Here is a 27,819-nt window from a genome sequence, read left to right as displayed (position 1 = left end):
AATGTGTAGATGTAGTTTTACTATTTGGCCACAAGATGGCCACCTTCATTTTTGTTTTCCCTCCCTGTACTTCTCGCTAAGTGGAAGTACAAGGGGGATGTGGAAATCTTTCCGGGCAGAAGAACTGAAGCCTCATGGGTGAGCGCTTCGGTTTTTCTGCGGGGGACAGGGATCGGTGATCGGGAACCATGTTCCCTTTCACTGATCCCAGGGCTACCGGAGGACACCATGGGGACACAGGGGCGTGGCCGCGTGCCGAATCGCGGGAGCGCAGCTCAGCAGCCGCCCGGACGTGAGCTTCACGCCCGGGCGGCAGAAATGGTTAAAATTCCACACGTTTTCTATTCGTCATTTCTTGTTGTTTTGTATTTCAGCAAATGTGAAGTTTCCAGTAGAGGGATATTAGAAAGGCACTGCTGAGATTCGAACTCAGGATCTCCTGTTTACTAGACAGGCGCTTTAACCAACTAAGCCACAGCGCCACACAACAGCAGTACATTGCATGACAATACATACACAGTTGCAATATGTGCTGTCCATCTGGACAACTGGCTAACACTACAGTAAATGCTGACAAAACTTCCAGGGGGGAGATTCGTTTGAGATAGAATTTTTTAGGATTTCTATCAGCTGTAACAAAAATGTTTTTTTGTTTAAAAGGTTATTATGCTGTTGTGCAGCTTTTGGAGCAGGAAGGGCATGCTGAGTTCAGGTCCACTTGCAGCAATTGCACACACTGTTTTTAGAGTCACATGAGTTCTTGCAGAAGCAGGTAGCGTGGCCGAGCGGTCTAAGGCGCTGGATTAAGGCTCCAGTCTCTTCGGAGGCGTGGGTTCAAATCCCACCGCTGCCAAGTGCATTTTCCTTTGCTCTGAAATCTAAGTTTGAGCTCCAGATGGTATAAAAAAAAGAAACGCATAAAAATGAACCTTGGCATCACCATTTACTTTCATTACTTTTCATGCGGCCCATTGACTTGCATTATGTGCGTTTTCGCTGCATTTTGCGCAACGCTAGCGTTTCTGCCTAGTGTCTTCCTACCCTGAAAGTTAGACTGTCCCAACCCATTTTCTGTTTACCAAGACTCACTGGAACCCTGTGTCAGCTGTGTTCCGGTACATAGCTCCACCCCTTGCAGAAAACTGCCCTGGCCTTTTCTCTATCGGATAAAGAAAAGGTAGAGGCCTTTTTCTGCAAGGGGGCAGTGGTAAAATTGGATGTGTGTACTAGGATGTATATTTGTTGTTGCTACATTGCAAAGCATGATGGGGACTGGGTATCTGGAAAGCAGTGGGGAAGTAAAGGGAAATTTAAAGGACACCTGATGTGAGAGGGATACGGAGGCTGACATATTTATTTCCATTTAAGCAACGATCATTGCCTGGCTGTCCTGTTGATCCTCTGCCTCTAAAGGTGCCCATGCATTACTGGGCTTGGTGGCCGATCGATTATCCGATTCGATAATTATCGAAATGGATAAAAATCTGTGCCGCCAAGCGCATGCCCCATCCACGATGCAACCAATTGGTCACCTGTATTGATCGGACAAGTGCCTACATCGGGCATGTGAGTGTCGAAACTGGACAAAAGCAACTTGGCAGCGGTTGGATTCGAACCCACACCCCCGAAGAGACTGGAGCCTTAATCCAGCACCTTAGACCGCTCGGCCACGCTACCTTCTCCTACAGTGGGTTGCAAAAGTATTCGGCCCCCTTGAAGTTTTCCACATTTTGTCACATTACTGCCACAAACATGCATCAATTTTATTGGAATTCCACGTGAAAGACCAATACAAAGTGGTGTATATGTGAGAAGTGGATCGAAAATCATACATCATTTCAAACATTTTTTACAAATAAATAACTGCAAAGTGGGGTGTGCGTAATTATTCAGCCCCGAGTCAATACTTTGTAGAACCACCTTTTGCTGCAATTACAGCTGCCAGTCTTTTAGGGTATGTTTCTACCAGCTTTGCACATCGAGAGACTGAAATCCTTGTCCATTCTTCTTTGCAAAACAGCTCCAGCTCAGTCAGATTAGATGGACAGAGTTTGTGAACAGCAGTTTTCAGATCTTGCCACAGATTCTCGATTGGATATAGATCTGGACTTTGACTGGGCCATTCTAACACATAGATATGTTTTGTTTTAAACCATTCCATTGTTGCCCTGACTTTATATTTAGGGTCATTGTCCTGCTGGAAGGTGAACCTCTGCCCCAGTATCGAGTCTTTTGCAGTCTCCAAGAGGTTTTCTTCCAAGGTTGCCCTGTATTTGGCCCTATCCATCTTCCCATCAACTCTGACCAGCTTCCCTGTCCCTGCTGAAGAGAAGCACCCACAGAGCATGATGCTGCCACCCCCATATTTGACAGTGGGGATGGTGTGTTCAGAGTGATGTGCAGTGTTAGTTTTCCGCACCTTCTTCCACATGGTTGCTGTGTCCCCCACATGGCTTGTGGCAAACTGCAAACGGGACTTCTTATGCTTTCTGTTAACAATGGCTTTCTTCTTGCCACTCTTCCATAAGGGCCAACTTTGTACAGTGCATGACTAATAGTTGTCCTATGGACAGATTCCCCCACCTGAGCTGTAGATCTCTGCAGCTCGTCCAGAGTCACCATGGGCCTCTTGACTGCATTTCTGATCAGCGCTCTCCTTGTTCGGCCTGTAAGTCTAAGTGGACGGCCTTGTCTTGGTAGGTTTACAGTTGTACCATACTCCTTCCATTTTTGAATGATCGCTTGAACACTGCTCCGTGGGATGTTCAAGGCTTTGGAAATCTTTTGTAGCCTAAGCCTGCTTTAAATTTCTCAATAACTTGATCCCTGACCTGTCTGGTGTGTTCTTTGGACTTCATGGTGTTGTTGCTCCCAATATTCTCTTAGACAACCTCTGAGGCCCTCACAGAGCAGCTGTATTTGTACTGACATTAGATTACACACAGGTGCACTCTATTTAGTCATTAGCACTCATCAGGCAATGTCTATAGGCAACTGACTGCACTCAGATCAAAGGGGGCTGAATAATTATGCACACCACACTTCGCAGTTATTTATTTGTAAAAAAATGTTTGGAATCATGTATGGTTTTCATTCCACTTCTCACATGTGCACCACTTTGTGTTGGCCTTTCATGTGGAATTCCAATAAAATTGATGCATGTTTGTGGCAGTAATGTGACAAAATGTGGAAAACTTCAAGGGGGATGAATACTTTTGCAACCCACTGTACATGTACTCATGTGACACTAATAACAGTGGGAGCATTTGTTTAAAGTGAACCTTAAGCCAGAAAAAAAAAAAAAAAAAAAAGAGTTTTACTCACCTGGGGCTTCTACCAGCCCCCTGCAGCAGTCCTGTGCCCTCGCAGCCACTCACTAATCCTCTGGTTCCCCGCCGCCAGCTAGTTTCGTTTTTGCCAACAGGCCCGTCAGGACTGGCCACGCGTAGCTTTTTCCGCATTCCCGACTGTAATTAGCAATATTGCGGGCCGCAACGTGTACAAAAATATGCGTTGCTGCATTACGAACGCATAGATATGCGGCAACGCGTATTTTTGTACGCGTTGCGGCCCGCAATATTGCTAATTACAGTCGGGAATGCGGAAAAAGCTACGCGTGGCCAGTCCTGACGGGCCTGTTGGCAAAAACGAAACTAGCTGGCAGCGGGGGACCAGAGGATTAGTGAGTGGCTGCGAGGGCACAGGACTGCTGCAGGGGGCTGGTAGACGCTCCAGGTGAGTAAAACTCATTTTTTTTCTGGCTTAAGTGTCCCTTTAAAGTAGACCTGAACTCAGACTCTGAAGCCTCCAAAAAACCTGTTTTTACATTACAGTCTTCTCTAGCATTGCCACAGCTGAAATGCCGCATCCCCACGGCTGAAAGTTCAATTAATACCACCAAAATCCCGGGGCAAAAATCCACGACTTTCCAGGTCATGGATTTTGCTGCTAAGGGGAGGCAGAGATTTGGGCTGTAGCTCTGCCTCCATTTGCGTCAATCTGCACTGATCACCGCCTCTCCCCGCCCTTCTCAATGAAAGAAGACAGAGGGGTGGGGAGAGGCGGAGATCCACGGAGAATGACGCGAGTAGAGGCAGAGCTACAGCCCAAAGCTCCGCCTCTACCCAGAAGGAGCCCCGAAATTTGCCCCAGGGACTGTGAAGTAAAATCAGGTATTTTTGGAGGCTTCAGACTCTTTAATCCTGCGCCTTAGACCGCTCGGCCGCACTACCTGTTGTAAGCACTTCACTGAGACACACAAAAAAAGTAAAAAACTACAAAGATATGAAATTCTTACACCTTTGCTTGCAGCATGCCGGCAATGTGCACATTATTTCCAGCACTCCTCATGAGCTCCCCTCAGTTAGAATGCACACAATTTGGTAAAATAGCTAGTGACTGTAAATGACAAAAAACGCACACAAAAAAATAATGCGTGTTGTAAGTATTTTTGCAGCAAGCCGGGAGGAAGGAACGCCCACAATAACCACAGACGTGTGTGCCAGATAAGCAACAGCATAATAACCTTTAAAGGAAAACATTTCTTTGCTACAGCTGATACACATCCTGCAATGAATCTGTCATGTCTATTTCCTGCTTTCATGGAGCCAGCCATAGGGTTCACATATTAGCGGTCTGTCAAGGACTGACAAATTTCTGTGCTGACAGCTGAGAGATCAGATTACACTTGTGATGACTTAAAGATGAGGGGGCATTAGACATGCTCTCCTCTCTAACAACACACATTGTGCATCTCTGTCTGTTTTCCTTGTGCCCTGTGCAGGAATTCAGGTTCACTTTAATCAGTGCCCATACTGGCTGACCCCTCACCACTTCCAAAAGCACCGACATTGGGCATGTAAGTATCAAAACTGGACAAAAGCAACTTGGCAGCAGTGGGATTCGAACCCACGCCCCCGAAGAGACTGGAGCCTTAATCCAGCGCCTTAGACCGCTCGGCCACGCTACCTGATGTAGGAACTCAACTGGGACACAAAAAACACTACAACTACACATATATATTTTTACACTCTGTATCTGGAAAGCAGTGGGGAAGTAAAGGGAACTTGGCACTAAATTTAAAGGACGCCTGAACTGAGAGGGATACGGAGGCTGACATATTTATTTCCATTTAAACAACGAACATTGCCTGGCTGTCCTATTGATCCTCTGCCTCTAAAGGTGCCCATGCATTACTGGACTTGGTGGCCAATCGATTATCTGATTCAATAATTATCGAATTGGATAAAAATCTGTGCTGCCAAGAGCATGCCCCATCCACGATGCAACCAATTGGTCACCTGTATTGATCGGACAGGCGAGTATCAAAACTGGACAAAAAGTTACTGGCAGCGGTGGGATTCGAACCCACGCCCAGGGCTGTGGAGTCGGAGTCGGAGTCGTGGAGTCGGGCAATTTTGGGTGCCTGGAGTCGGAGTCGGGAAAAAATGCACCGACTCCGACTCCTAATGAATTTGTAACTGTAATTAAAATAGAAAATATGATAAAATGTTCTATTTCTCAGATAATAGTCATTAAAAATAATGTATATATATACAGTAATAGCTGTGCTTAGTCCACAAAAATGAAATAAACCAATCAAAATTAGTTACTTGTGCTGCTTCAATAAAGCAGTCCCCGTATTTTTAAGGTCAGATATACATATCTGATTGTGACTGTATATATGATGTGTACACAGGAATCTCTTATATATACTAAATAACATCTATGCTGTAAGAATAAAGCCTGATGTGTAGCTGTGTCACTAATAGAGATGGTCAACGAGATGGAAATAATTCTGCATTGATGCTGATTTATGCAAATGTATGCACTCCCTTTGCTGATGAAATAAAATAATTTGATATGTTATTAAAATTTGGTTTGGTGACTACAAATTAAAGGGTAACTGAGACGGATGAAAAGTAAAGTTTTATACATACCTGGGGCTTCCTCCAGCCCCCTTCAGGCTAATCAGTCCCTCACTGTCCTCCACCACCCGGATCTTCTGCTATGAGTCCTGGTAATTCAGCCAGTCAGCGCTGTCCGGACGCATGCCGCTCCCACAGCCAGGAACATTCTGCACCTGCGCAATAGTGCTGCACAGGTGTAGTACGCTCACGGCGGAGTGTGTTCATGCGCACTACGCTTGACTGACTCAAGTACCTGGACTCATAGCAGAAGATCCAGGTGGTGGAGGAGGACAACGAGGGACTGATTATCCTGAAGGCGGCTGGAGGAAGCCCCAGGTATGTATAAAACTTTAATTTCATCTGTCTCAGGTTTACTTTGTTACACAGTAGTACTATACTCTACATATGCACTCCCCACAGAGCTGCAGGGAATCCACTGAGAATGCTGTGCACATTAAACACAGAGGTGTTGTCTGTTTACAATCTCCTCATTCCCCTGCAGAGTACCTGCACATCATTCTTACATGCACCCACACTTGATAGATGTTCTTTGTTCCGGTTGTACCTTTTACAATTACTCTTACCAAGGACTAGTTTTAGTCTAAAGGGAATAAATATAGTAGTCTACATATCCTTCTCACTTCAGTTGTCTTGTAAAATTCCTAAGCGTTGGCAGTTAAGAGACGAATTTCATGTTACATACTTTTAATCAACAAAATTGTAATATGCCAATTAGAGGAGTCTGAGTCGGTGGAATCCTAAACTGAGGAGTCGGAGTCAGTGGATTTTTGGACCGACTCCACAGCCCTGCCCACGCCCCCGAAGAGACTGGAGCCTTAATCCAGCGCCTTAGACCGCTCAGCCACGCTACCTGTTGTAACCAACTACACTAATATTCCATTTTTACACTTTTACTTGCAGCCAGGATTCACGACTGATCACGAGTCCGTAACGACTTGAATTCATAATTAAAATGAGCCGTAATTGCCTCAGCTGTACGGCTGGATGATAAGGGGTTATTTACCCACAATTCCGCCGTCTTGCCTGCGCTGCAAATAGCTTGCATGTGTCTTCCTCCTTCCAGCTTGAAGGAGGAAGTGAGCGTAGTGAGGCTTGCAACGCGTCCAATAGGACGCATGCAAGCTATTTGCAGCGCAGGCAGGATGGTGGAATTGTGGGTAAATAACCCCTTATCATCCAGCCGCACAGCTGAGGCAATTACGGCTTATTTTAAATACGAATTAGAGTCCTTACGGACTGGTGATTAGTCGTGAGCCCATCCCTGCTTGCAGCATGCCGGCAATGTGCGCATCATTTTCCAGCACACCTCATGAGCTGCCCTCCGTTAGAATGCACACCATTTGGTAAAATAGCTAGTGACTGTAAGGGCCCGTTTCCACTGTTGCGATGCGATTTCGCCGGCATTCCGACGCTTGTAAAAACGCATGCGGATGCGTTTCCGCATGCGTTTTTACCCGCGATTTCGCATGGCAGGGTGCCATGCAAAATTAACCATGACACTGCCAGGGCAAAATAACATTGAAAAGGGTGCGAAATCGCACGCGAAATAGTGGGTAAAAACGCATGTAACAAACTATTAAATACATTAGCGGCGATTCGCACGGATTCCCGACGCAGGCGAATTCTGTGGGTCCCGTCGTGCAGATTTGGCCCGCCGCCAAATCGCTCCCGCACGCCGCACATGTGGAAACAGCCCCGGCCACTTCAGTGTAACAAGCGAATCCGCATCTCGTCGCCGCATGCGGATTCGCTATGGTGGAAACGAGCCCTAAATGAGAAACGCACACAAAAAAATCAGGGCTGTGGAGTCGGAGTTGGAGTCGGGGCAATTTTGGACACCCGGAGTCGTGGTTTCATAAAATGAGGAGTCGGAGTCGGCGTTGGAGTCGGAAGATTTTTGTACCGACTCCACAGCCCTGCAAAAAAATAATGCGTGTTGTAAGTATTTTTGCAGCAAAGAGGGAAGAAGGAGCGCCCACAATAACCACAGACGTGTGTGTCTGATAAGCAATAGCATAATATCATTTAAAGGAAAACATTTATTTGTTACAGCTGATACACATCCTGCAATAAATCTGCAGTGTGTCTATTTTCTGCTTTCATGGAGCCAGACACAGGGTTAACATATTAGCGGTCTGTCAAGGACTGACGCATTTCTGTGCTGACAGCTGAGAGATCAAATTACACTTCTGATGACTTGAAGATGGGGGGCATTAGACATGCTCTTCTCTCTACAAACACACAGTGTGCATCTCTCTATGATTTCCCATGTCCTGTGCAAGAGTTCAGGTTCACTTTATGCAGCGTCTATACCGCATACATTTGAAATCGGCGCTGGTAGACTTGGTGATCCTGCTGCTGCACAAGTCCAGGCCATGTTAATTACTATTCCCCCTCCAGGCCGTCATGGATAGTGGGGAATGATATAATTCGGCTTCCAGCGATTGCTGGAGGCCGTATTATTGTGTTTTAAAATCAACTTTGGTTCCGTCTTCCGCCGGCACCGACGTTACTCACTGAGCACCGCTATAGATGTCATTTCTATTATAGTCTATGGTGGCGCCAGTTGCACCCAAATCTAGTAGCGCTGAAAAGCCCTGCTCCGTGTATACCGACCACTCACCATTTCCACAAGCACCTACATTGGGCACGCGAGTATCAAAACTGGACAAAAGCAACTTGGCAGCGGTGGGATTCGAACCCACGCCCCCGAAGAGACTGGAGCCTTAATCCAGCGCCTTAGACCGCTCGGCCACGCTACCTGTGATAGGCACTCTACTGGGACAGCCATGAAGATGCGGCATTTTCAAAGGGGCAATGATGTTAGACTTCAGAGCCTCTTTAACCACCCTGGCGTTACAATTCTTGCGGCCATGGGGGGCTTTTTTTTTTTAAAAAAAAAGGTTATTTTTTTTAGTGTAGCTAGCTACACTCTCGCATCCCCCCCCCCCCCCCCCCAAGTCCCACGGGACTGTGTCCCCCCCTCCACTCGCCACCGGCGATATTTACCTGCCCGTGGTCCCGCGATGGCCGAGACTTCCGCCATAGCTTCAGGCGTTGCAATGGTGACGATCGGACATGATGTCATCGACGTCATGCGCACTTCCAATCGCCGCCATAGCAACCCCTGGAGGCTATGGAGAGGCTGCGTCGGCGTGGGCTCCGGGGGTGGGGGTGGTTGGTAAGCAGTGGTGATGTAGGTAGCCAAGTGTTAGCTACACCCACTTCGAACATTTGGTGAAAAAAAGACCCTCCGGGGGCTGAGCAATCCACCGCGGAGGTAATGGATGAGCTGAGCTCATCAATACCGCCAAGGTGGTTAAAGGACAACTGGAGTGAGAAGAATATGGAGGTTGCCATATTTATGTCCTTTTGATGTCCTGTTGATGTATTTGGCTTCAGTAGTGTTTGAATAACATTAGAAACAAGCATGCAGATAATCCTGTCAGATCTGACAATAATGTCAGAAACAGCTGATCTACTGCATGCTTGTTCAGGGTCTATGGCTGAAAGCATTAGAGGCATTAGAGGCAGAGGATCAGTAGGATAGCCAGGCAACTGGTATTGCTTAAAAGGAGATAAATATATGCCGCCGCACCCCAGCCCCCCCCCCCCCCCCCCCAATGTCACTAATGCGGAAGTGACGAGACATAGGCCATGGGTGCCACTGCCTAAACACTTTTTTGTGGAATGTCCCTAGAGACACAAGGCGCTGCTGAATAGGAGAGCGGCTGCGGGGCAATATAAGAAAGGAAGCGGCCGCCCGCTCATAAGCTAACAGGAGCGACGGCCACGGGTTGGTGGGAGGTCGGGCGTGAGAAGGGGCACCACCTACCCATACTAGGGCACTATACGAGCTATATACTGGTCACTATACGAGCTATATACTGGGCACTTTGCTAGCTATATACAGGGCACTATACTAGCTATACTGGGCACTGTGCTAGCTATATACTGGGCACTATACTAGCTATACTGGGCACTGTGCTAGCTATATACTGGGCACTATACTAGCTATACTGGGCACTGTGCTAGCTATATACTGGGCACTATACTAGCTATACTGGGCACTGTGCTAGCTATATACTGGGCACTATACTAGCTATACTGGGCACTGTGCTAGCTATATACTGGGCACTATACTAGCTATATACAGGGCACTATACTAGCTATACTGGGCACTGTGCTAGCTATATACTGGGCACTGTGCTAGCTATATACTGGGCACTGTGCTAGCTATATACTGGGCACTGTGCTAGCTATATACTGGGCACTATACTAGCTATACTGGGCACTGTGCTAGCTATATACTGGGCACTGTGCTAGCTATATACTGGGCACTGTGCTAGCTATATACTGGGCACTGTGCTAGCTATATACTGGGCACTGTGCTAGCTATATACTGGGCACTATACTAGCTATACTGGGCACTGTGCTAGCTATATACTGGGCACTGTGCTAGCTATATACTGGGCACTGTGCTAGCTATATACTGGGCACTGTGCTAGCTATATACTGGGCACTGTGCTAGCTATATACTGGGCACTATACTAGCTATACTGGGCACTGTGCTAGCTATATACTGGGGCACTACCTACCCATACTGGGACTATACTAGCTATACTGGTCACTATACTAGCTATACTGGGGCAACTATACTAGCCATACTGGGGCAACTATACTAGCCATACTGGGGCAACTATGCTAGCTATGCCGCCGCACCCCAGCCCCCCCCCCCCCCCCCAATGTCACTAATGCGGAAGTGACGAGACATAGGCCATGGGTGCCACTGCCTAAACACTTTTTTGTGGAATGTCCCTAGAGACACAAGGATAGAGGAGGGAACACGGGGCAAAAAAGGTGACATGGGACAGCAGCCGGGCACTCAGGAAAGGGGACACATACCCGGGCAACATTATTACATTCGGACCATAATACGCAGTGACTTTTTCCCTCCATTTTTGGAGAAGAAAAAGTGTGTCTTATGGTCTGAAAAATACAGTACTAGCACCTGTCCTTATGCCCACGACTACCCCCGTTCTCCTCTCTGCCGCGTAGCTCATCTAAAAGCCCCCCAGGAACCTCTGCTGGTCGGTCGGGACTTAATGCGCAAGTGCCAGCCAGGCTGTGTGCATCCCAGGGCTGTGAAGTCGGTCCAAAAATCCACTGACTCCGAAGTTTAGGATTCCACCGACTCTGACTCCTCTAATTTGCATATTACAATTTTGTTGATTAAAAGTATGTAACATGAAATTCGTCTCTTAACTGCCAACGCTTAGGAATTTTACAAGTCAACTGAAGTGAGAAGGATATGGAGACTGCCATATTTATTCCCTTTAGACTAAAACTAGTCCTTGGTAAGAGTACTTGTAAAAGGTACAAACCGGAACAAAGAACATCTATCAGGCCCTAGGCAATGTAACTGTGGGTACATGTAAGAATGATGTGCAGGTACTGTGCAGGGAAATGAGGAGATTGTAAACAGACAACACCTCTGTGTTTAATGTGCACAGCATTCTCAGTGGATTCCCTGCAGCTCTGTGGGGAGTGCATATGTAGAGTATAGTACTACTGTGTAACAAAGTAAACCTGAGACAGATGAAAATCAGAGTTAGTACCTGCTAACGCTGTTTTGAACAATCCTTCAGGGCAAGGTGAGACGTCGCTCCTCCCAGACGCAGGAACAGACAGCACTTCCCCTATAAAAGAATCACATGGTCAGTACACCCTCAGTGCGTTTAAGCCAAGTACCGGACAGGTGAACAACCTCTAACCCACACATGTGCTTCTATATCACAAGACAATTTTCACCCGGGTGGGATCGTTGCCCTGAAGGATTGTTCAAAACAGCGTTAGCAGGTACTAACTCTGATTTTTTTCCCACAATCCTTCAGGGCAAGGTGAGATGATTAACAAGTAATATAACCTCAGGGTGGGACCACCGCTTGAAGAACCTTTCTTCCAAACGCCTGGTCATTAGCCGACATCGCATCGAGTCGATAATGCCGAATAAAAGTTGAAAAACTTGACCACGTAGCTGCTTTACAAATTTGCTCTGGTGATGCTCCTGCGCAATTAGCCCATGACGTTGCCATAGCCCTAGTTGAATGCGCCTTAAATGATGCTGGTACTTCTAACTGCATGGTTTTGTATGCTTCCACAATAGCTAACTTAATCCAGCTAGCAATAGTGGACTTTGAAGCTCTTTGACCTACCGATTTCCCTGAATGAACAATGAACAAGGAATCCGACTTCCTAATGTCTGATGTTCTGTGCAAGTACTCAAGGACACTCCTCCTAACATCTAACATGTGAAATATCTTCTCCCTATCCCCAGTAGGATTAACTGAAAAGGTAGGAAGAACAATGTCCTGTGATCTGTGGAATCTAGACATTACTCTAGGACAGAATTTTGGATCAGTCTGCAGAACAATCCTATCTTGAAGGTCCTGGAAATATGGACTTTTCATAGATAGAGCCTGAATCTCACTAACTCTTCTGGCCGTGGTCACAGCCACTAGAAATACTGTCTTAAGGGTTAAGAATTTTAATGAACTCTCCTTCATAGGTTCAAAAGCACCCTTACATAGCCCGTTCAGAACTACCGACAAATCCCACGGAGAGACATAAGGTTTAAACACCGGGGATTTCCTAGAGACCGCCTTTAAAAATCTAATGATCAAAGGAGAAGAGGAAAGGGGAACCCCAGAAAACGCTGAGAGGGCTGCAATTTGTACTTTTAAGGTACTTAGAGAAATCTTTTTGTCCCAACCGTCCTGGAGAAAATCCAAAACCGCTGGGACGGAGAGGCTATTAAACTTAGACTCCTTCAACCAGGAATGAAAAGTTTTCCAATACTTTAAGTAAATCTTTCTAGTTACCTCCTTTCGACTAGAAATCAGCGTACAGGCTGCCTTATCAGACACCCCTAATTTTTTTAACATCATTAATTCAGGATCCAGGCCGTTAAACTCAAAAACTCTGGATGGGGATGCCATAATTCCCCCTGCTGCAGCAAGTCTGGTCTGTTTGGAAGTCTCCAAGGCTCCTCCACAGACAATGACCTGATCACTGCAAACCAACTCCTTCTTGGCCAGAAAGGAGCAATCATTATCATTGGGGTTCTGTAGCTCCTCCATTTGCTCAGAACCTCTGGAATTAAATTCTGGGGGGGGGGGGGATGCATATAGGAGTGGAAACTTCCACTCCTGACTGAACGCATCCACTCCCCGACAATTGTCCCTTGGATTCAGGGAAAAAAACTGTTGTACCTGACAATTCTCTTCTGTTGCAAATAGGTCTATTGATGGAACTCCCCATCTCTTTGTAATCTCTAAGAACACTTCCTTGTTCAGAGACCATTCCGTTGATAGAACCTTGTTTCTGCTCAGCTTGTCCGCATCTATATTCAGCGCTCCCTTGAGATGGACCGCTCTCAATGATAATACATGATTTTCTGCCCATGAAAAAATTTTCTCCGCTTCCTCCTGTAACAACAGGGATCTTGTGCCCCCTTGCTTGTTTAAGAAGGCCACCGTCGTCACATTGTCTGACTGTATCAAAACATGTGATTGATTTATTACTGACTGAGCCTCCATCAATGCCAGATGGACCGCTCTCAACTCCCTCCAGTTGGAGGATCTCTGAGCTTCTATTTTTGTCCATTTCCCTTGAAACGCTCTGTGACTCATATGGGCTCCCCAACCCCACGAACTTGCGTCCGTAGTTAGGATAAAATCTGTTGGATTTTTCCACAGATTGCCCTTCACAAGGTTCGATTCCCTCAACCACCAGTGCAGGGACGACACAACAGTTTCTGGAATCGATACTCTGAAGTCTAGAGTTCTTGGATTTCCATCCCAATTCTGCAGAAAAAAACTCTGCAGCTTCCTTATGTGGGCCAGAGCCCAAGGTACTGCCACAATAGTTGAAGTCATCAGCCCCAACACCCGAGAGATTGTTCTCAAGGTTGGTCTGATCTCCATTTGCAATGACTGAACCGCCACTGTAAGTTTCAGAATCTTTTCTGTCGGAAGAAACATCTTTTGACTGATTGAGTCTATTATTATTCCCAGAAAGACCATTCTTTGACTTGGTACAATCGAGGACTTCTCCAAATTGATAATCCAACCGAGATTTTGAAGATGGTTGGAAACCAACTCTAAGTGACCTTCTAGCTCCTGCACCGAACTGCCTAATAATAGCAGATCGTCTAGATAAGGTATCACCAGAACTGATTTTTCTCTTATTGGAACCAAAGCCTCTCCCAGAATCTTCGTGAATATTCTTGGGGCTGAGGTTATTCCAAATGGGAGGCAGACGAATTGAAAGTGCATTACAATTCCGTCCACCTTTACTGCGAACCTGAGAAATTCCTGCGATTTCACATGAATCGGGACATGCCAATAGGCGTCTCTTAGATCCAGAGAAGCCATGAAAGCTTTTGAAAATAAAAGATCTCTCACTGAGATAATTGATTCCATTCGAAACTTTTTTCTTTTTCATGAATGGATTCAATGCTTTCAGGTTTAGAATTAGTCTGTACTTCCCTGATGGCTTTTTTACCACAAATATTGTGGAATAAAACCCTTTCTTTTGTTGTGTTGTTGGTACTCTGCAGACCACCTTTTGATCCAACATATTCTGCAGTATTCCTAGAATTTCCGGAATGAGTGCAACATCCTTTGGTGGTTTTGACACCACGTACCTTGACGGAGGGGGACTGGCGAATTCTATTCGGTATCCGAATCGAATTAGCTGTCGAATAAACAGACTTTTTGACATTCGAGCCCAACTGAGCGCAAAATATCTCAACCTTCCCCCTACCGCCAGGAACGCGTCATTGTGACTTAGACTGGGTTTCCTGAGGCTTTGATCTGAAACCCGTCTTAGCTGATTTGTCAAAAGACCACCGTCTTCTCTTCTGGTCTCTTGGTTGCTCCTTCTGTTCATTTCTATTTCTACAAAAAAATCTTTTATTGGTAACCACCTTTTGTTTCTTAGGAAAAGTTTTCTTTTTATTAGATGTTCTTTCCAAGGCTAAATCAAGTTCAGGCCCAAAAAGAAGGTCCCCTGAAAAGGGTACCCCGCATAATCTATTCTTTGATGTTAAATTACCGTCCCATGTTTTAAGCCATAGGGCCCTACGACAAACATTAACAAGAGCCGTTGATCTAGCTGTGAATCTGACCAATTCAGCCGAAGCATCTGCTATATACGCAGCTGCCTTAAAGAGAATCTGTATTGTTAAAATCGCACAAAAGTAAACATACCAGTGCGTTAGGGGACATCTCCTATTACCCTCTGACACAATTTCGCTGCTCCCCGCCGCATTAAAAGTGGTTAAAAACAGTTTTAAAAAGTTTGTTTATAAACAAACAAAATGGCCACCAAAACAGGAAGTAGGTAGATGTACAGTATGTCCACACATAGAAAATACATCCATACACAAGCAGGCTGTATACAGCCTTCCTTTTGAATCTCAAGAGATCATTTGTGTGTTTCTTTCCCCCCTGAGGGGGGAGTTCATAGCAGAACCACAACACTGAAGAACTTGGCAGCCTTCCAGACACAGGCCGACAAGTCTGACAGGGGAAAGATACATTGATTTATTACAGAGACTGTGATAGCAGAAAGTGCTGCAGTAAGCCAGAACACATTAGAATAGCTTTTGGAACTTGTAGGATGATAAAAAACAGGATGCAATTTTTGTTACGGAGTCTCTTTAAGCAAAATAGTAATTGAATTCAGTAATTGTTCTACCGAAGCACCTGACAAAATACTTGACTTTAGTTGGTTAATCCATAATTCTAAAGTTCTGGCAACACAGGTAGAAGCTACCGCCGGCCTGAATGAGGTGGCGCTAGCCTCCCAAGATCTTTTCAGATAAGCGTCAAGCTTCTTATCTATTGGATCCTTTAAATCCCCTAAGTCTTCAAAAGCCAGATCTCCCTGTTTTGTAACCTGGGAAAACGGGGAATCTAATTTAGGACACTTATCCCATAACATGGTATCCTCAGCTGAAAAGGGAAACCTCCTTTTCATCGCTTTGGACAACAATAATCTTTTTTCTGGCTCAGTCCATTCCTTTAGAATCGTCTGTTTAATAGCCTTATGAACTGGAAAGACCAGACCCTCTTTCTCTTTCATGCCTTTATATAATTGATCATGTATAGATAAGTTAGAAGCCACATCCTTATTGATCTCTAACGTATCGTTAATTGCCGAAATTAACATTTCAGTATCTTCAGTACGAAATTTAAACCGGGAACCAGATTCTGACTCCATATCCCCAATATCTGAATCGTCAGAATTGGCAGCCTCATCAGCCATATCCTGATTATCATTATCCGGTACTGAGAGCACCCCAACTTCCTGAGAAGATGATGGCCCTGCATTAGTTAAAGAAGATTTAAAGGACTCTAAAGAAGCATTAATCTCCTCTCTAAATGCTTTTAACGTATCCTGAACAGATGGCACAGGCTGTTCCCCAATCACCTTATCCATACATATCTGGCATAAAGTTTTGGCATATGGCAAGGCCTATTTTTGCGTTACACACAGGGCATCTTTTATATGTAGGCGGAGGCCTACTACTTTCAGTAGCTGCTGACTTTGCCTGCAAGAAAAAACAAATAGCCATACTTGCTATGCCCCCAATCAGTTGTACACAACAGTAACCCAGTGCAGAACGAGATGACTATAATTATCTCACCTTCTGCCCGGCAGAGCTGCCTTCCGTCCTGTCTACCGCCGACATGTTGCCACACGTCCGGCACAAGACGCTGTCTCTCCGTCATGCAGCTCGCGTGGCCTTCCTTATTACTTCCGGCCTCAGCACAGGGAGGCGGAACCGGAAGCATACGAGAGACAGAGCACCACGGCTGGCCAATAAAAAAGTAGTTCCGGCATACCCGCCGGAAACTACGCATGCGGAACCCCATACGACCAGAAGGTCGCAATAATCCATGCTCCTGCGCGTCAATCCACCACGCTGTCCGCAGAGCCGCTGGCCGCCATGCCTCCGAGTCTCGCTCCCGCTGAAAGCCTGAAAGAAAGGCCTCCACGCCCTCTACTCTTGCCTCCCCTGACGGAACGGAAAGGTAGGCATATTCCACATAGTCCAGCGTGGAATGATAGGCTAGACTGCCTCAGTACCGCAGTCTCAGCCTACCCTAAAGAATGTAACCTGCAGCCCAGCACACAGGTCCCACTCCTAGGGGAGATGCCGACCTGCCTGGACGCAGGAACAAACAGCACTGAGGGTGTACTGACCATGTGATTCTTTTATAGGGGAAGTGCTGTCTGTTCCTGCGTCTGGGAGGAGCGACGTCTCACCTTACCCTGAAGGATTGTGGGAAAAATTAAAGTTTTATACAGACCTGGGGCTTCCTCCAGCCGCCTTCAGGATAATCAGTCCCTCGTTGTCCTCCTCCACCACCTGGATCTTCTGCTATGAGTCCAGGTACTTGAGCCAGTCGGGCGTAGTGCGCATGCACATACTCCGCCGCCAGGAGCATACTACACCTGTGCAGCACTATTGCGCAGGTGCAGAATGTTCCTGGCTGTGGGAGCGGCATGCGGCCGGACAGCGCTGACTGGCTGAATTACCAGGACTCATAGCAGAAGATCCGGGTGGTGGAGGACAGCGAGGGACTGATTAGCCTGAAGGGGGCTGGAGGAAGCCCCAGGTATGTATAAAAAAACTTTACTTTTCATCCGTCTCAGGTACCCTTTAATTTGTAGTCACCAAACCAAATTTTAACAACATATCAAATTATTTGATTTCATCAGCAAAGGGAGTGCATACATTTGCATAAATCAGCATCAATGCAGAATTATTTCCATCTCGTTGACCATCTCTATTAGTGACACAGCTACACATCAGGCTTTATTCTTACAGCATAGATGTTATTTAGTATATATAAGAGATTCCTAAGTACACATCATATATACAGTCACAATCAGAAGTGTATATCTGACTTTAAAAATACGGGGACTGCTTTATTGAAGCAGCACAAGTAACTAATTTTGATTGGTTTATTTCATTTTTGTGGACTAAGCACAGCTATTACTGTATATATATGTATATATATATATATATATATATATATATATATATATATATACATATATACATATATACATATATATACATATATATACACACACACATTATTTTTAATGACTATTATCTGAGAAATAGAACATTTTATCATATTTTCTATTTTAATTACAGTTACAAATTCATTAGGAGTCGGAGCATTTTTTCCCGACTCCGACTCCAGGCACCCAAAATTGCCCGACTCCACAGCCCTGGTGCATCCTACAGCGAGCGCACTGCACATGATATGACGTCACTGCATTGTGTGCATAACATCATATGCAGTGCGCTCCCATGCATCGCCGTTACCATGGGAACCACTGCCCTGCTTCCTTCCCTCCTTACAGCAGCCGCAAGACGCGCTGCTGAATAGGCGATGCTGATAAGAGGAGAGCGGCTGCGGGGCAATATAAGAAAGGAAGCGGCCGCCCGCTCATAAGCTAACAGGAGCGGTGGCCGCGGAGGGGCGAGATGACAGACCCGCCGCGCCCCGGTGGTTGGGGACCCCTGCTTTAAGCCACAGACCCTGAACAAGCATGCAGATCAGATGTTTGACATTTCTGAACAATTGCGCTTAAAGGGACACTTAAGCCAGAAAAAAAAAAAATAGTGACAGCTGAGAGATCAAATTACACTCATGATTAGGTAAAGGGAATTTTACAGGCTCTTCTTACACAGAGGGTGCATTTCTCTCTGTTTTCCTTGTGTCCTGTGCAAGAGTTCAGGTCCACTTTAATCAGCGTCCATACCCCTCACCATTTCCACAAGCACCTACATTGGACACGTGAGTATCAAAACTGGACAAAAGCAACTTGGCAGCGGTGGGATTCGAACCCACGCCCCCGAAGAGACTGGAGCCTTAATCCAGCGCCTTAGACCGCTCGGCCACGCTACCTGCTCTGAGCAGCACGCAGGGAGAACCAAAAAAAAAACTACAGCTACATAAATGATATTTCTATTATATATTTTTACGTGCGGCATGCAAGCAATGTGCGCATCATTTTCCAGAACACCACATGAGTTTGAATATGCACGGGTTGGTAAATTAGCTAGTGACTGTAAAAGAGAAACACAAAGCAAATAGGGAGGGAAGAGTGCCCACAATGATCAAAGACGTGTGTGCCCTGACCTGCACCCCAGTACCATAAGGGGTCGCACTCCCACAATGCAAGGAGAGTGCCGGCAGTGGGCACCACACTAATGTAAAAATAGCTCTTTGCTTATTTATAGCACCATAGTGTCATAAAAACATTTGACCCTCTTCCTGTACTGTGGAAGCCTTTTTCCTGCAAGCAGAAACCGCAATACTGAAGCGACTGACAGCGCTGAAATGAGGACGCCAGGTGATGACAAGGAAGGCTCTATATCAAAAATGAAGCAAACGTAAAAAATAAAAAGTCAAACACTCACCTATGGAGAGGGCAGGCTCTGAATCTCATAGGTCCTTCTTGGTCTTCTCTCGGTGTCCTTGCTCCAGCGCTGTCCTCTGTTCAAAATGTACGCATGCAGAGTACGGAGCCGCCCGTCAAAAGCCTTCCGAGGCTCCCCGAAGGCGTATTCAACCAGCTGGTTGAATAACTTAGACGGAGTGACAGCGCTGGAATGAACACACCGAGAGAGGATCGGGAATGATCTATGAGGTCCACAGCCTGTCCTCTCCTTAGGGGAGTATGTGACTTTTTTGCCATTGTTTCAGTGTTACTTTAAAGCATACATGTCAAACTCCGGCCCATGGGCCAAAATTTGGCCCTTCGGAGCCATTACACTTGGCCCCCAAGTGGTTTCCCCACTTTGCATTATGGGGGGGGGGGGGGGAAGAGAGACAGAGAAAACATAGAATGAGGGACGAAGTCCTGTAATAGGGACAAGTGAGGAGGAAAGAGGGACAGAGCTCCCAAAGAGGGACTGTCCCTCCAGAAGAGGGGCAGTTGGGAGCTATGGGAAAACAACAATGTTCTGTTGAAACAGTGTAGTAGACTACACAGGAGTAAACTACACAGTTCAGGTTTTCTTTAAGCCATGCCCCTGCCACACCCCTGATCACACCCATAGACAGGCATACCATAAAGATTTCATAAGAAAAATATGTTGATTTATCATTTAGACCACACTGGTCATTTCTATCCTGGTCCCTTTTCCTTTATATCAGGGTTGCCAACCGTCCGTAAAAGTACAGACAGTCCGTCTTTATTACCCCCAAAAGCCGCTGTCCGTTCCTGTCCGTATCTGGAAACAGGTGCCCGTCTAATTAGTGTGGTTTTTACAGCGCTGGCTACTGCGCATGCGTGCCTTTCACGCAGATCGCTCGCTGGCTGGGGCAGCTAAGGTCCTCCTCTCTGTCCCCAACCCCTCCCTCCCTGGCTCCTGGGGCTCCCTCCAATGAGAAAAACGGCCAGCGCCTCTCTCCTGCCAATTAAAAGAGAGAGAAGCAGCTGGGCCCGCCCATACATCCCCGTCCAGCGACAGCTACTGCAGGAAAGTGAGCAGTGAAACTGCACCACGTGGGACCAGAGTCAGTCCTGGAGTAACAGTCAGAGGCAGCGGCTGATTCACCCTCTGTCCTCGTAACCTCTCCACAGCTCTCTCAGACAGGTAACAACTAATAGCACCACACCAATGCACTGCAATGGAGAGAACTGAACTAGCTCCTGCCACATCCAGCTGGGTGGAGGAGAAACGGACAGACAGCAGGAGAGGTGATGTGACTGGAGAGCTATGCACAGTTGTTTACATTTATGTCGGGAGCAGATGAGACACAAGCAGTGCAGCCTCAGTGACAGGCTGTGTGTGAAGCAGCATGCAGTGTCCCCTCTGCTCGAACTGAATGTAAACAGAAGTGCAGAGCTGTGCAGTCACATCATCTCTACTGCTGTGTCTGTCTCCCCCCTGCTAGATGTGGCAAGCAGCTAGTTGTACCCTCTGTGTATTGAGCTATAAAGGCTGGGAATTGACAGCCTGTATCTGATCTGGTCACAGTGTTGTGCTCCCCCTCCCCCCTTTTACAATCACAACCACGCTGTTGAAAAAAGAGTGGACATGAATACACCCCTCTTTTCTGCAAAGATAGACTTGTCTTACTGTTTCTGCCTCATTCCAATGTATAATCCTCCTCCCTACACAATGTACTGGTACTGTATGCCCTTCACCTAGCGCTGTCTCTACCATGATGTTACCATGTCAATCTTACTTTTCCTCCAGTTGTGGCCTCCCATCTCTGTTCCATGTGCTGTTATCCACCCCTCCTCTCTCCCTATCCCCGCCATATATCTTATCACTGTCTTTTGATATTATGAAGGCATTGTGTGTGTGCGTGTGTGTGTGGCAGACCACTGCAGGGCAGCACGGTGTGTGGCGCACCTCTGCAGGGCAGCACGGTGTGTGGCGCACCTCTGCAGGGCAGCACGGTGTGTGGCGCACCTCTGCAGGGCAGCACGGTGTGTGGCGCACCTCTGCAGGGCAGCACGGTGTGTGGCGCACCTCTGCAGGGCAGCACGGTGTGTGGCGCACCTCTGCAGGGCAGCACTGTGTGTGGCGCACCTCTGCAGGGCAGCACGGTGTGCGGCGGACCTCTGCAGGGCAGCACGGTGTGCGGCGGACCTCTGCAGGGCAGCATGGACCTCTGCAGGGCAGCAGTGTGTGTGGCGAACCTCTGCAGGGCAGCAGTGTGTGTGGCGGACCTCTGCAGGGCAGCAGTGTGTGTGGCGGACCTCTGCAGGGCAGCATGGACCTCTGCAGGGCAGCAGTGTGTGTGGCGAACCTCTGCAGGGCAGCAGTGTGTGTGTGGCGGACCTCTGCAGGGCAGCACGGTGTGTGGCGGACCTCTGCAGGGCAGCACGGTGTGTGGCGGACCTCTGCAGGGCAGCACGGTGTGTGGCGGACCTCTGCAGGGCAGCACGGTGTGTGGCGGACCTCTGCAGGGCAGCACGGTGTGTGGCGGACCTCTGCAGGGCAGCACGGTGTGTGGCGGACCTCTGCAGGGCAGCACGGTGTGTGGCGGACCTCTGCAGGGCAGCACGGTGTGTGGCGGACCTCTGCAGGGCAGAACGGTGTGTGGCGGACCTCTGCAGGGCAGCACGGTGTGTGGCGGACCTCTGCAGGGCAGCACGGTGTGTGGCGGACCTCTGCAGGGCAGCACGGTGTGTGGCGGACCTCTGCAGGGCAGCACGGTGTGTGGCGGACCGCTGCAGGGCAGCACGGTGTGTGGCGGACCTCTGCAGGGCAGCACGGTGTGTGGCGGACCTCTGCAGGGCAGCACGGTGTGTGGCGGACCTCTGCAGGGCAGCACGGTGTGTGGCGGACCACCGCAGGGCAGCACGGTGTGTGGCGGACCTCCGCAGGGCAGCACGGTGTGTGGCGGACCTCCGCAGGGCAGCACGGTGTGTGGCGGACCTCTGCAGGGCAGCACGGTGTGTGGCGGACCTCTGCAGGGCAGCACGGTGTGTGGCGGACCTCTGCAGGGCAGCACGGTGTGTGGCGGACCGCTGCAGGGCAGCACGGTGTGTGGCGGACCGCTGCAGGGCAGCACGGTGTGTGGCGGACCGCTGCAGGGCAGCACGGTGTGTGGCGGACCGCTGCAGGGCAGCACGGTGTGTGGCGGACCTCTGCAGGGCAGCACGGTGTGTGGCGGACCTCTGCAGGGCAGCACAGTGTGTGGCGGACCTCTGCAGGGCAGCACGGTGTGTGGCGGACCTCTGCAGGGCAGCACGGTGTGTGGCGGACCTCTGCAGGGCAGCACGGTGTGTGTGGCGAACCTCTGCAGGGCAGCATGGTGTGTGGCGGACCTCTGCCGGGCAGCATTGTGTGTGTGGCGGACCTCTGCAGGGCAGCATTGTGTGTGGCAGGCCTCCTCAGGACAGCATTGTGTGTCAGCTCAGTAGGACTGTTTCACATGAGCCTTATGCAGTAATCACCTGCTTCAGCTAGGTTTCTCTCCTCCTGTAAACCATAGTGTTGTCCGGATCATGAACGATTCAGATCTTTGATCCGAATCTATTTTGCGAGTCGAATCATCCGAATCATCAAAATGAGTGATTCGGATTGCAAAGGGGGCGGGGCCAGGAGCGACACACCTTCTCTCAGCGGGCAGCGCAGTCCTGGAAGCAGAGCAGAGATGGATCTCTCTGTTGGAGGGGAGCCAGCCTTGCAGGGACAGGTAGTTGGGAGAGGGGACATCGGTGCCACTGCCAGATATGTGTAGAGCACACATACTGGCTGCAATGTGCTGCTCATTATAGGCTGTTTGTTCAGTAGTTGTGCACAGTGAACACATTGGAAACTTTTGGCACAGCTCAGTAATGTTACAGGCAGCATGTTGGGCTAGGAAAGGGCAGGCACTGTGATTGCTGTGCAATATGATCCTCCTGCACTGCTCTATACAGCTGCACTTTTATTTCTGGGAATGCTTTGGGGAATGGGAGTTGGGAGTGTACAGATAAACATATAGGTGTAAAGCATAATGATTGCAGCATGTGGGTATTGTGTGCAAACAAACATTTCTGCTCTCTGCTCGTCCCTCCTCCCTTCTCTGTCCACTCCCTGCCCTCTGTCCACCATCTCCCCTTCTCTGTGTGTCCACCCCCTTCCCCTTCTCCTGTCCTGCTAGTCATTTCACCCCCGAATGCTTCCCTTGTAAAATGATCCGAGATTCAGATCAAAGATCCGGATCTTTTCAATGATCCGATTCGAATCATCCGAATCATTGAAAAGATCCGAACTTCCCATCTCTAGTAAACCACAAGAAGTTTCCAAAAAAGCCTGCTACCGACTCCGCCCCCTGACTCCACCCCCTGTCCGTCCAAACCTTGGGGTGTCCAGATTTTTTGACCATTTTGTCCAGGAAAAATAAGAAATTGGGTTGGCAACCCTGCTTCATATTAACATTTTAAAATTAGTAATATATCAATTTAAAGGTTGGGAATAAAGTTTAGCGTCAAACACATTTTTAGTAAAGAAATATATATATATATATATATATATATATATATATATATATATATTTACATAGAAAGAGGTACAAAGTCCTGAAAGAGGGTCAAATGAGGGGGACAGAGGGACAAATGAGGGGGACAGAGGGACAGTTGGGAGCCATGTGTCTGTACAGCAGCACTCACCAGGCTGGCTCTTCTCTCTCTCTGGTAGTGTTGTCCGGATCATGAACGATTCGGATCTTTGATCCGAATCTATTTTATGAGTCGATCATCCGAATCATCAAAATGAACGATTCGGATCGCAAAAGGGGCGGGGCCAGGAGCGACACGCCCCCTCTCAGCGGGCAGCGGGGTCCTGGAAGCAGGGATCGCTCTGTTGGATGGGAGGCAGCCTTGCAGGGAGACAGGTAGATGAGAGAGAGGGGACATGGGTGCCACTGCCAGATATGTGTAGAGCACACATACTGGCTATAACGTGCTGCCAATTATAGGCTGGCTGTTCCGTAGTTGTGCACAGTGATCACATGGGAAGCTTTTGGCTCAGCACAGCTCAGTAACTTTGCAGACAGTGTGATTGAAAGGCAATATAATCCTCCTGCACTCAGCACTAAACAGCTGCACTTATCTTCTGGGAATGCTTTCTTTCACTGTGCGACCTTTTCTTTCAAAGTGTACAGATGAACATATAGGTGAAATATATGTAAAGCATGTGATTTGCAGCATGTGGGTATTACGTGCAAACATTTCTGCTCTCTGCTCGTCCCTCCTCCCTTCTCTGTCCACTCCCTGCCCTCTGTCCATCTTCTCCCCTTCTCTGTGTGTCCACTCCCTCCCCTTCTCCTGTCCACAGACCTGTCCTGCTGTTCATTTCACCCCCGAATGCTTCCGGTAGTAAAATGATCCGAGATTCGGATCAAAGATCCGGATCTCTTCAATGATCCGATTCGAATCATCCGGATCATTGAAAAGATCCGAACTTCCCATCTCTACTCTCTGGTAATAATGCTGTAACGTCTCTTCTCCTTCTTTGAAACCCGCTTCCAAGGCCGCCGTGTGACGTCACTCTGCTGCGCAGCCGCCGCTAACCGCCTCACCATGGCAACCGCGCACCTCCGCCCCCCGCGCCGCCATCTTGGTACACCTCTCCCCGCTGCCTGCCTTTACCAGCGCCCGCTAGCCGCCGAGTGCCCGGGGAGGGGCTGCTACACTGACCTGTGAGGAGCCCGAAAGGCGCGGTGAGGGTTCCAGTCCCCTGGGCTTTATGAAATGAGGCTCCGGCCGCCATCTTTGCTCCTGGCAAAGCCTCTGGAGAGCAGGAAGTGGTGTAATTGCGAGAAGGGGCGGGGCCTGGGGCAGGAAGCGCTGGAAAAGACAAGGTGAGCTGACAGGCTTAGTATTTATATTTTGTGTGTTGTTCTGTTCTATACTCTCCTGTGTGTGATGACGGAGTCTGAAGAACTACATGTCCCAGCTTGCTGCAGCTGCTTTGCTGGGTCACATCTCATTCATGCAATCTTAAAGTGATAGAAAGGATAGATACTTACCTCAGTAGTGGGGAGTCTGTGGGTAATCCTGAGGCCTTCCTAGATTGGGTTGCAGCCACCATCCCAGCGCATAGGGAGGAAGACAGAGCCCTAACTCTACACAAAAGTTCTCAGTTTTCTTACAACCCATTGTGAGGCTTAACATGTATTCTGGTACATACAGCCGCAGCACTAGACCTGCAAGTCATGTGTTACATTGTAACTGAGCTTGTATATACCTTCATTTGCCTCAACTTCCAGTATTTTGATATAGATTTGATCAAAAATTGACTTGCCAGATTTTTGGCCTCTACCTTCACCTTCACCTTTGATTTCCAATCACTGGCATACATATGAAATTGGCGCTGGGAGACTTGGGCGCAGGATACAGCCAGTATATGGCTGATCCTGCTTCTGCACAAGTCCGGGCCGTATTAATTACTATTCCCCCTCCAGGCTGCCATGGATAGTGGGGAGATGAAATAATTCGGCTTCCGGCGATTGCTGGAGGCCGAATCATTGTGTTTTAAAAGCAACTTCGGCTCCCAACGTTACTCACTGAGAGCCTGATGCAAGTAATTCCTATTCTAGTCTATGGAGGTGCCGGCTGCGCCCAAATCTAGCAGCGCTGAAAAGCACTGCTCCGAATCACTGACCAATTTTACCTCCTTGATGTCGTATGAGAGCGTATCTACACAGATCTGTTGGCCCTCATACAACAGGTGGTAAAATTGGCCAGTTAAAGTTGTGTACCAGGCTTAAATTGTTATCTTTCCAAATCTGATAATATCTGTGCAAAGTTGTGGTTCAACCTTCGTTAATTCAGGTTTATATAAAGAAACAAGTTTGACCCAGTGTTCTCCCCAGGCTCTTTTAGCCGGGTGCTCCACCTGGCTAGTTTTGGTGAGCACCTGGCTGTCATCAGCTCACCTCCTTTTATGTTGTAAGCAGACTTGTGCAGAGAAGCGCCTGCCCTGCATTCTCTCATCTCGCCCCACCCGGCTACTTTTTCATGCCACCCGGCTGGAAAAAAATTCTAGGGAGAACACTGTTGCCCAATGTTGACTTTAACTTCTGATCCTTGTGGCCCCCCTGTGGTATCAGGGAGTGGAGGGAGTTGTTAGTGGACTGTTAGACAGAACAGGCAGTGCTGGAAACTAGATAATCAGTGTCTCTTCTTCCTGTTCCTCTCCTCTTGTTCCCTCAGATGACTATTCACAACCTGTACATATTTGACCGGAATGGCACCTGTCTGCACTACAGCGAGTGGAATCGTCGGAAGCAGGCTGGCATATCTAAAGATGAGGTGAACCCACTGACTTCTACTTCCTGTGCTGTGTCTTTGTGTCTCTATTTACATCATCCCCCTCTCTGCCAGTATCAGAGCTATCTCTCTGTTTTTCTCTGTTTTAGTACCTTTCCTCCCTTCTGTTGTCTCTCATCTACCTCTTCTTCATCACCCCTCCTCTACTGTCCCTCTTACCTCCTGGTAGTTGGATAGTGCACTGGTTAAGGGCTCTGCCTCTGACACAGGAGACCAAGGTTTGAATCTCGGGCTCTTCCTGTTCTCCTACCTATTCAGTAGGAGACCTTGGGCAAGACTGCCTATCACTTCTACTGCCTATAGAGCACACCCTGGTGGCTGCAGTTCTGGTGCTTTGAGCCAGCCAGGAGAAAAGCGCAATATAAATGTTCTGTGTCTTGTCTTCTCCTCTGTCCCTCTTACCTTCTCCTTCTTCCTCCCTTCAATGTCCCTGGTCTACTTCTTCTTTATCACCCCTTCTCCTCTGTTTGTTCGCCCCTTCTCCTCTGCCCCTCTTACCTTCCTCCTATTCCCCTATGCCAATGTCCCTGGTCTACCTCTCCTTCATAGATAAGATGAAAGCAGGTAAAAAAAAAACTGTGAATCCTGCCCCATCTCTATAAATGTCCCTGCTGTCTCTTCATCTTTTCCCCTCTGTTATTATCCCTGCTGCTGTCTCTCCTCTTTTCTAATATTCCTTGCCATCCTACATTCCCATCGTGTTAACAACCACAACAAGCAACATTTGTAAAGCGCTTTTCTACCATGCAAAGCACATAAGCACGGCTCAGACCAATAATTGGTTGATTGGTAAATTGTGGTACAGAGAAAAAAAGTCTGCAAATGTTAGGCTAAGCAGGTGGCCTTTCAGTCTGGATAAGAATACCTCCAGGGGTGGGGCTGTCTTTACTGGGTGTTGTAGGGAGTTCCAAAGGGTAGGGGCAGCATGATAGAAAGCTCCAAAGGTTTTGAGGTGCACTCTGGGAGTGACCAAGTTCATGGATGCTGCTGATCTGAGGGAATTAGAGCGGCA

The 27,819-nt window shown here is 47.9% G+C and overlaps 1 protein-coding gene and 6 non-coding genes across 9 annotated transcripts in view; 2 read left to right on the top strand and 5 right to left on the bottom strand.

Annotated features, from left to right (window-relative positions):
- Positions 1 to 408: 408 nt before the first annotated feature.
- On the bottom strand, positions 409 to 482 carry TRNAT-AGU (transfer RNA threonine (anticodon AGU)). The gene has a single exon. It is a non-coding gene; the product is annotated as a tRNA-Thr (tRNA).
- A 289-nt stretch (positions 483 to 771) lies between these two features.
- Positions 772 to 853, top strand: TRNAL-AAG (transfer RNA leucine (anticodon AAG)). The gene has a single exon. It is a non-coding gene; the product is annotated as a tRNA-Leu (tRNA).
- Positions 854 to 1,595: 742 nt separating this feature from the next.
- TRNAL-AAG (transfer RNA leucine (anticodon AAG)) lies at positions 1,596 to 1,677 on the bottom strand. Its single transcript has one exon. It is a non-coding gene; the product is annotated as a tRNA-Leu (tRNA).
- A 3,210-nt stretch (positions 1,678 to 4,887) lies between these two features.
- TRNAL-AAG (transfer RNA leucine (anticodon AAG)) lies at positions 4,888 to 4,969 on the bottom strand. Its single transcript has one exon. It is a non-coding gene; the product is annotated as a tRNA-Leu (tRNA).
- Positions 4,970 to 8,610: 3,641 nt separating this feature from the next.
- Positions 8,611 to 8,692, bottom strand: TRNAL-AAG (transfer RNA leucine (anticodon AAG)). Its single transcript has one exon. It is a non-coding gene; the product is annotated as a tRNA-Leu (tRNA).
- Positions 8,693 to 18,846: 10,154 nt separating this feature from the next.
- TRNAL-AAG (transfer RNA leucine (anticodon AAG)) lies at positions 18,847 to 18,928 on the bottom strand. Its single transcript has one exon. It is a non-coding gene; the product is annotated as a tRNA-Leu (tRNA).
- A 1,675-nt stretch (positions 18,929 to 20,603) lies between these two features.
- The window catches only part of TRAPPC1 (trafficking protein particle complex subunit 1), a 28,987-nt gene continuing 21,771 nt past the window's right edge, over positions 20,604 to 27,819 (top strand). Inside the window, exons 1-2 of one of the 3 annotated variants that reach the window (XM_068274019.1) lie at positions 20,604 to 20,625; positions 26,691 to 26,789. In XM_068274019.1, coding sequence (XP_068130120.1) covers positions 26,691 to 26,789 — 99 coding nt within the window. In that variant the 5' untranslated portion in view covers positions 20,604 to 20,625. Of the gene's footprint in view, positions 20,626 to 24,244; positions 24,368 to 25,053; positions 25,337 to 26,690; positions 26,790 to 27,819 lie in introns of those variants that run through there. The other 2 variants (XM_068274017.1, XM_068274018.1) reach the window with 2 other exon arrangements.

This window comes from Hyperolius riggenbachi, chromosome 3 (genome assembly GCF_040937935.1).
Source record: "Hyperolius riggenbachi isolate aHypRig1 chromosome 3, aHypRig1.pri, whole genome shotgun sequence".
Classification (NCBI taxonomy): domain Eukaryota; kingdom Metazoa; phylum Chordata; class Amphibia; order Anura; family Hyperoliidae; genus Hyperolius; species Hyperolius riggenbachi.
This window is presented reverse-complemented; position numbering and strand designations above follow the sequence as displayed.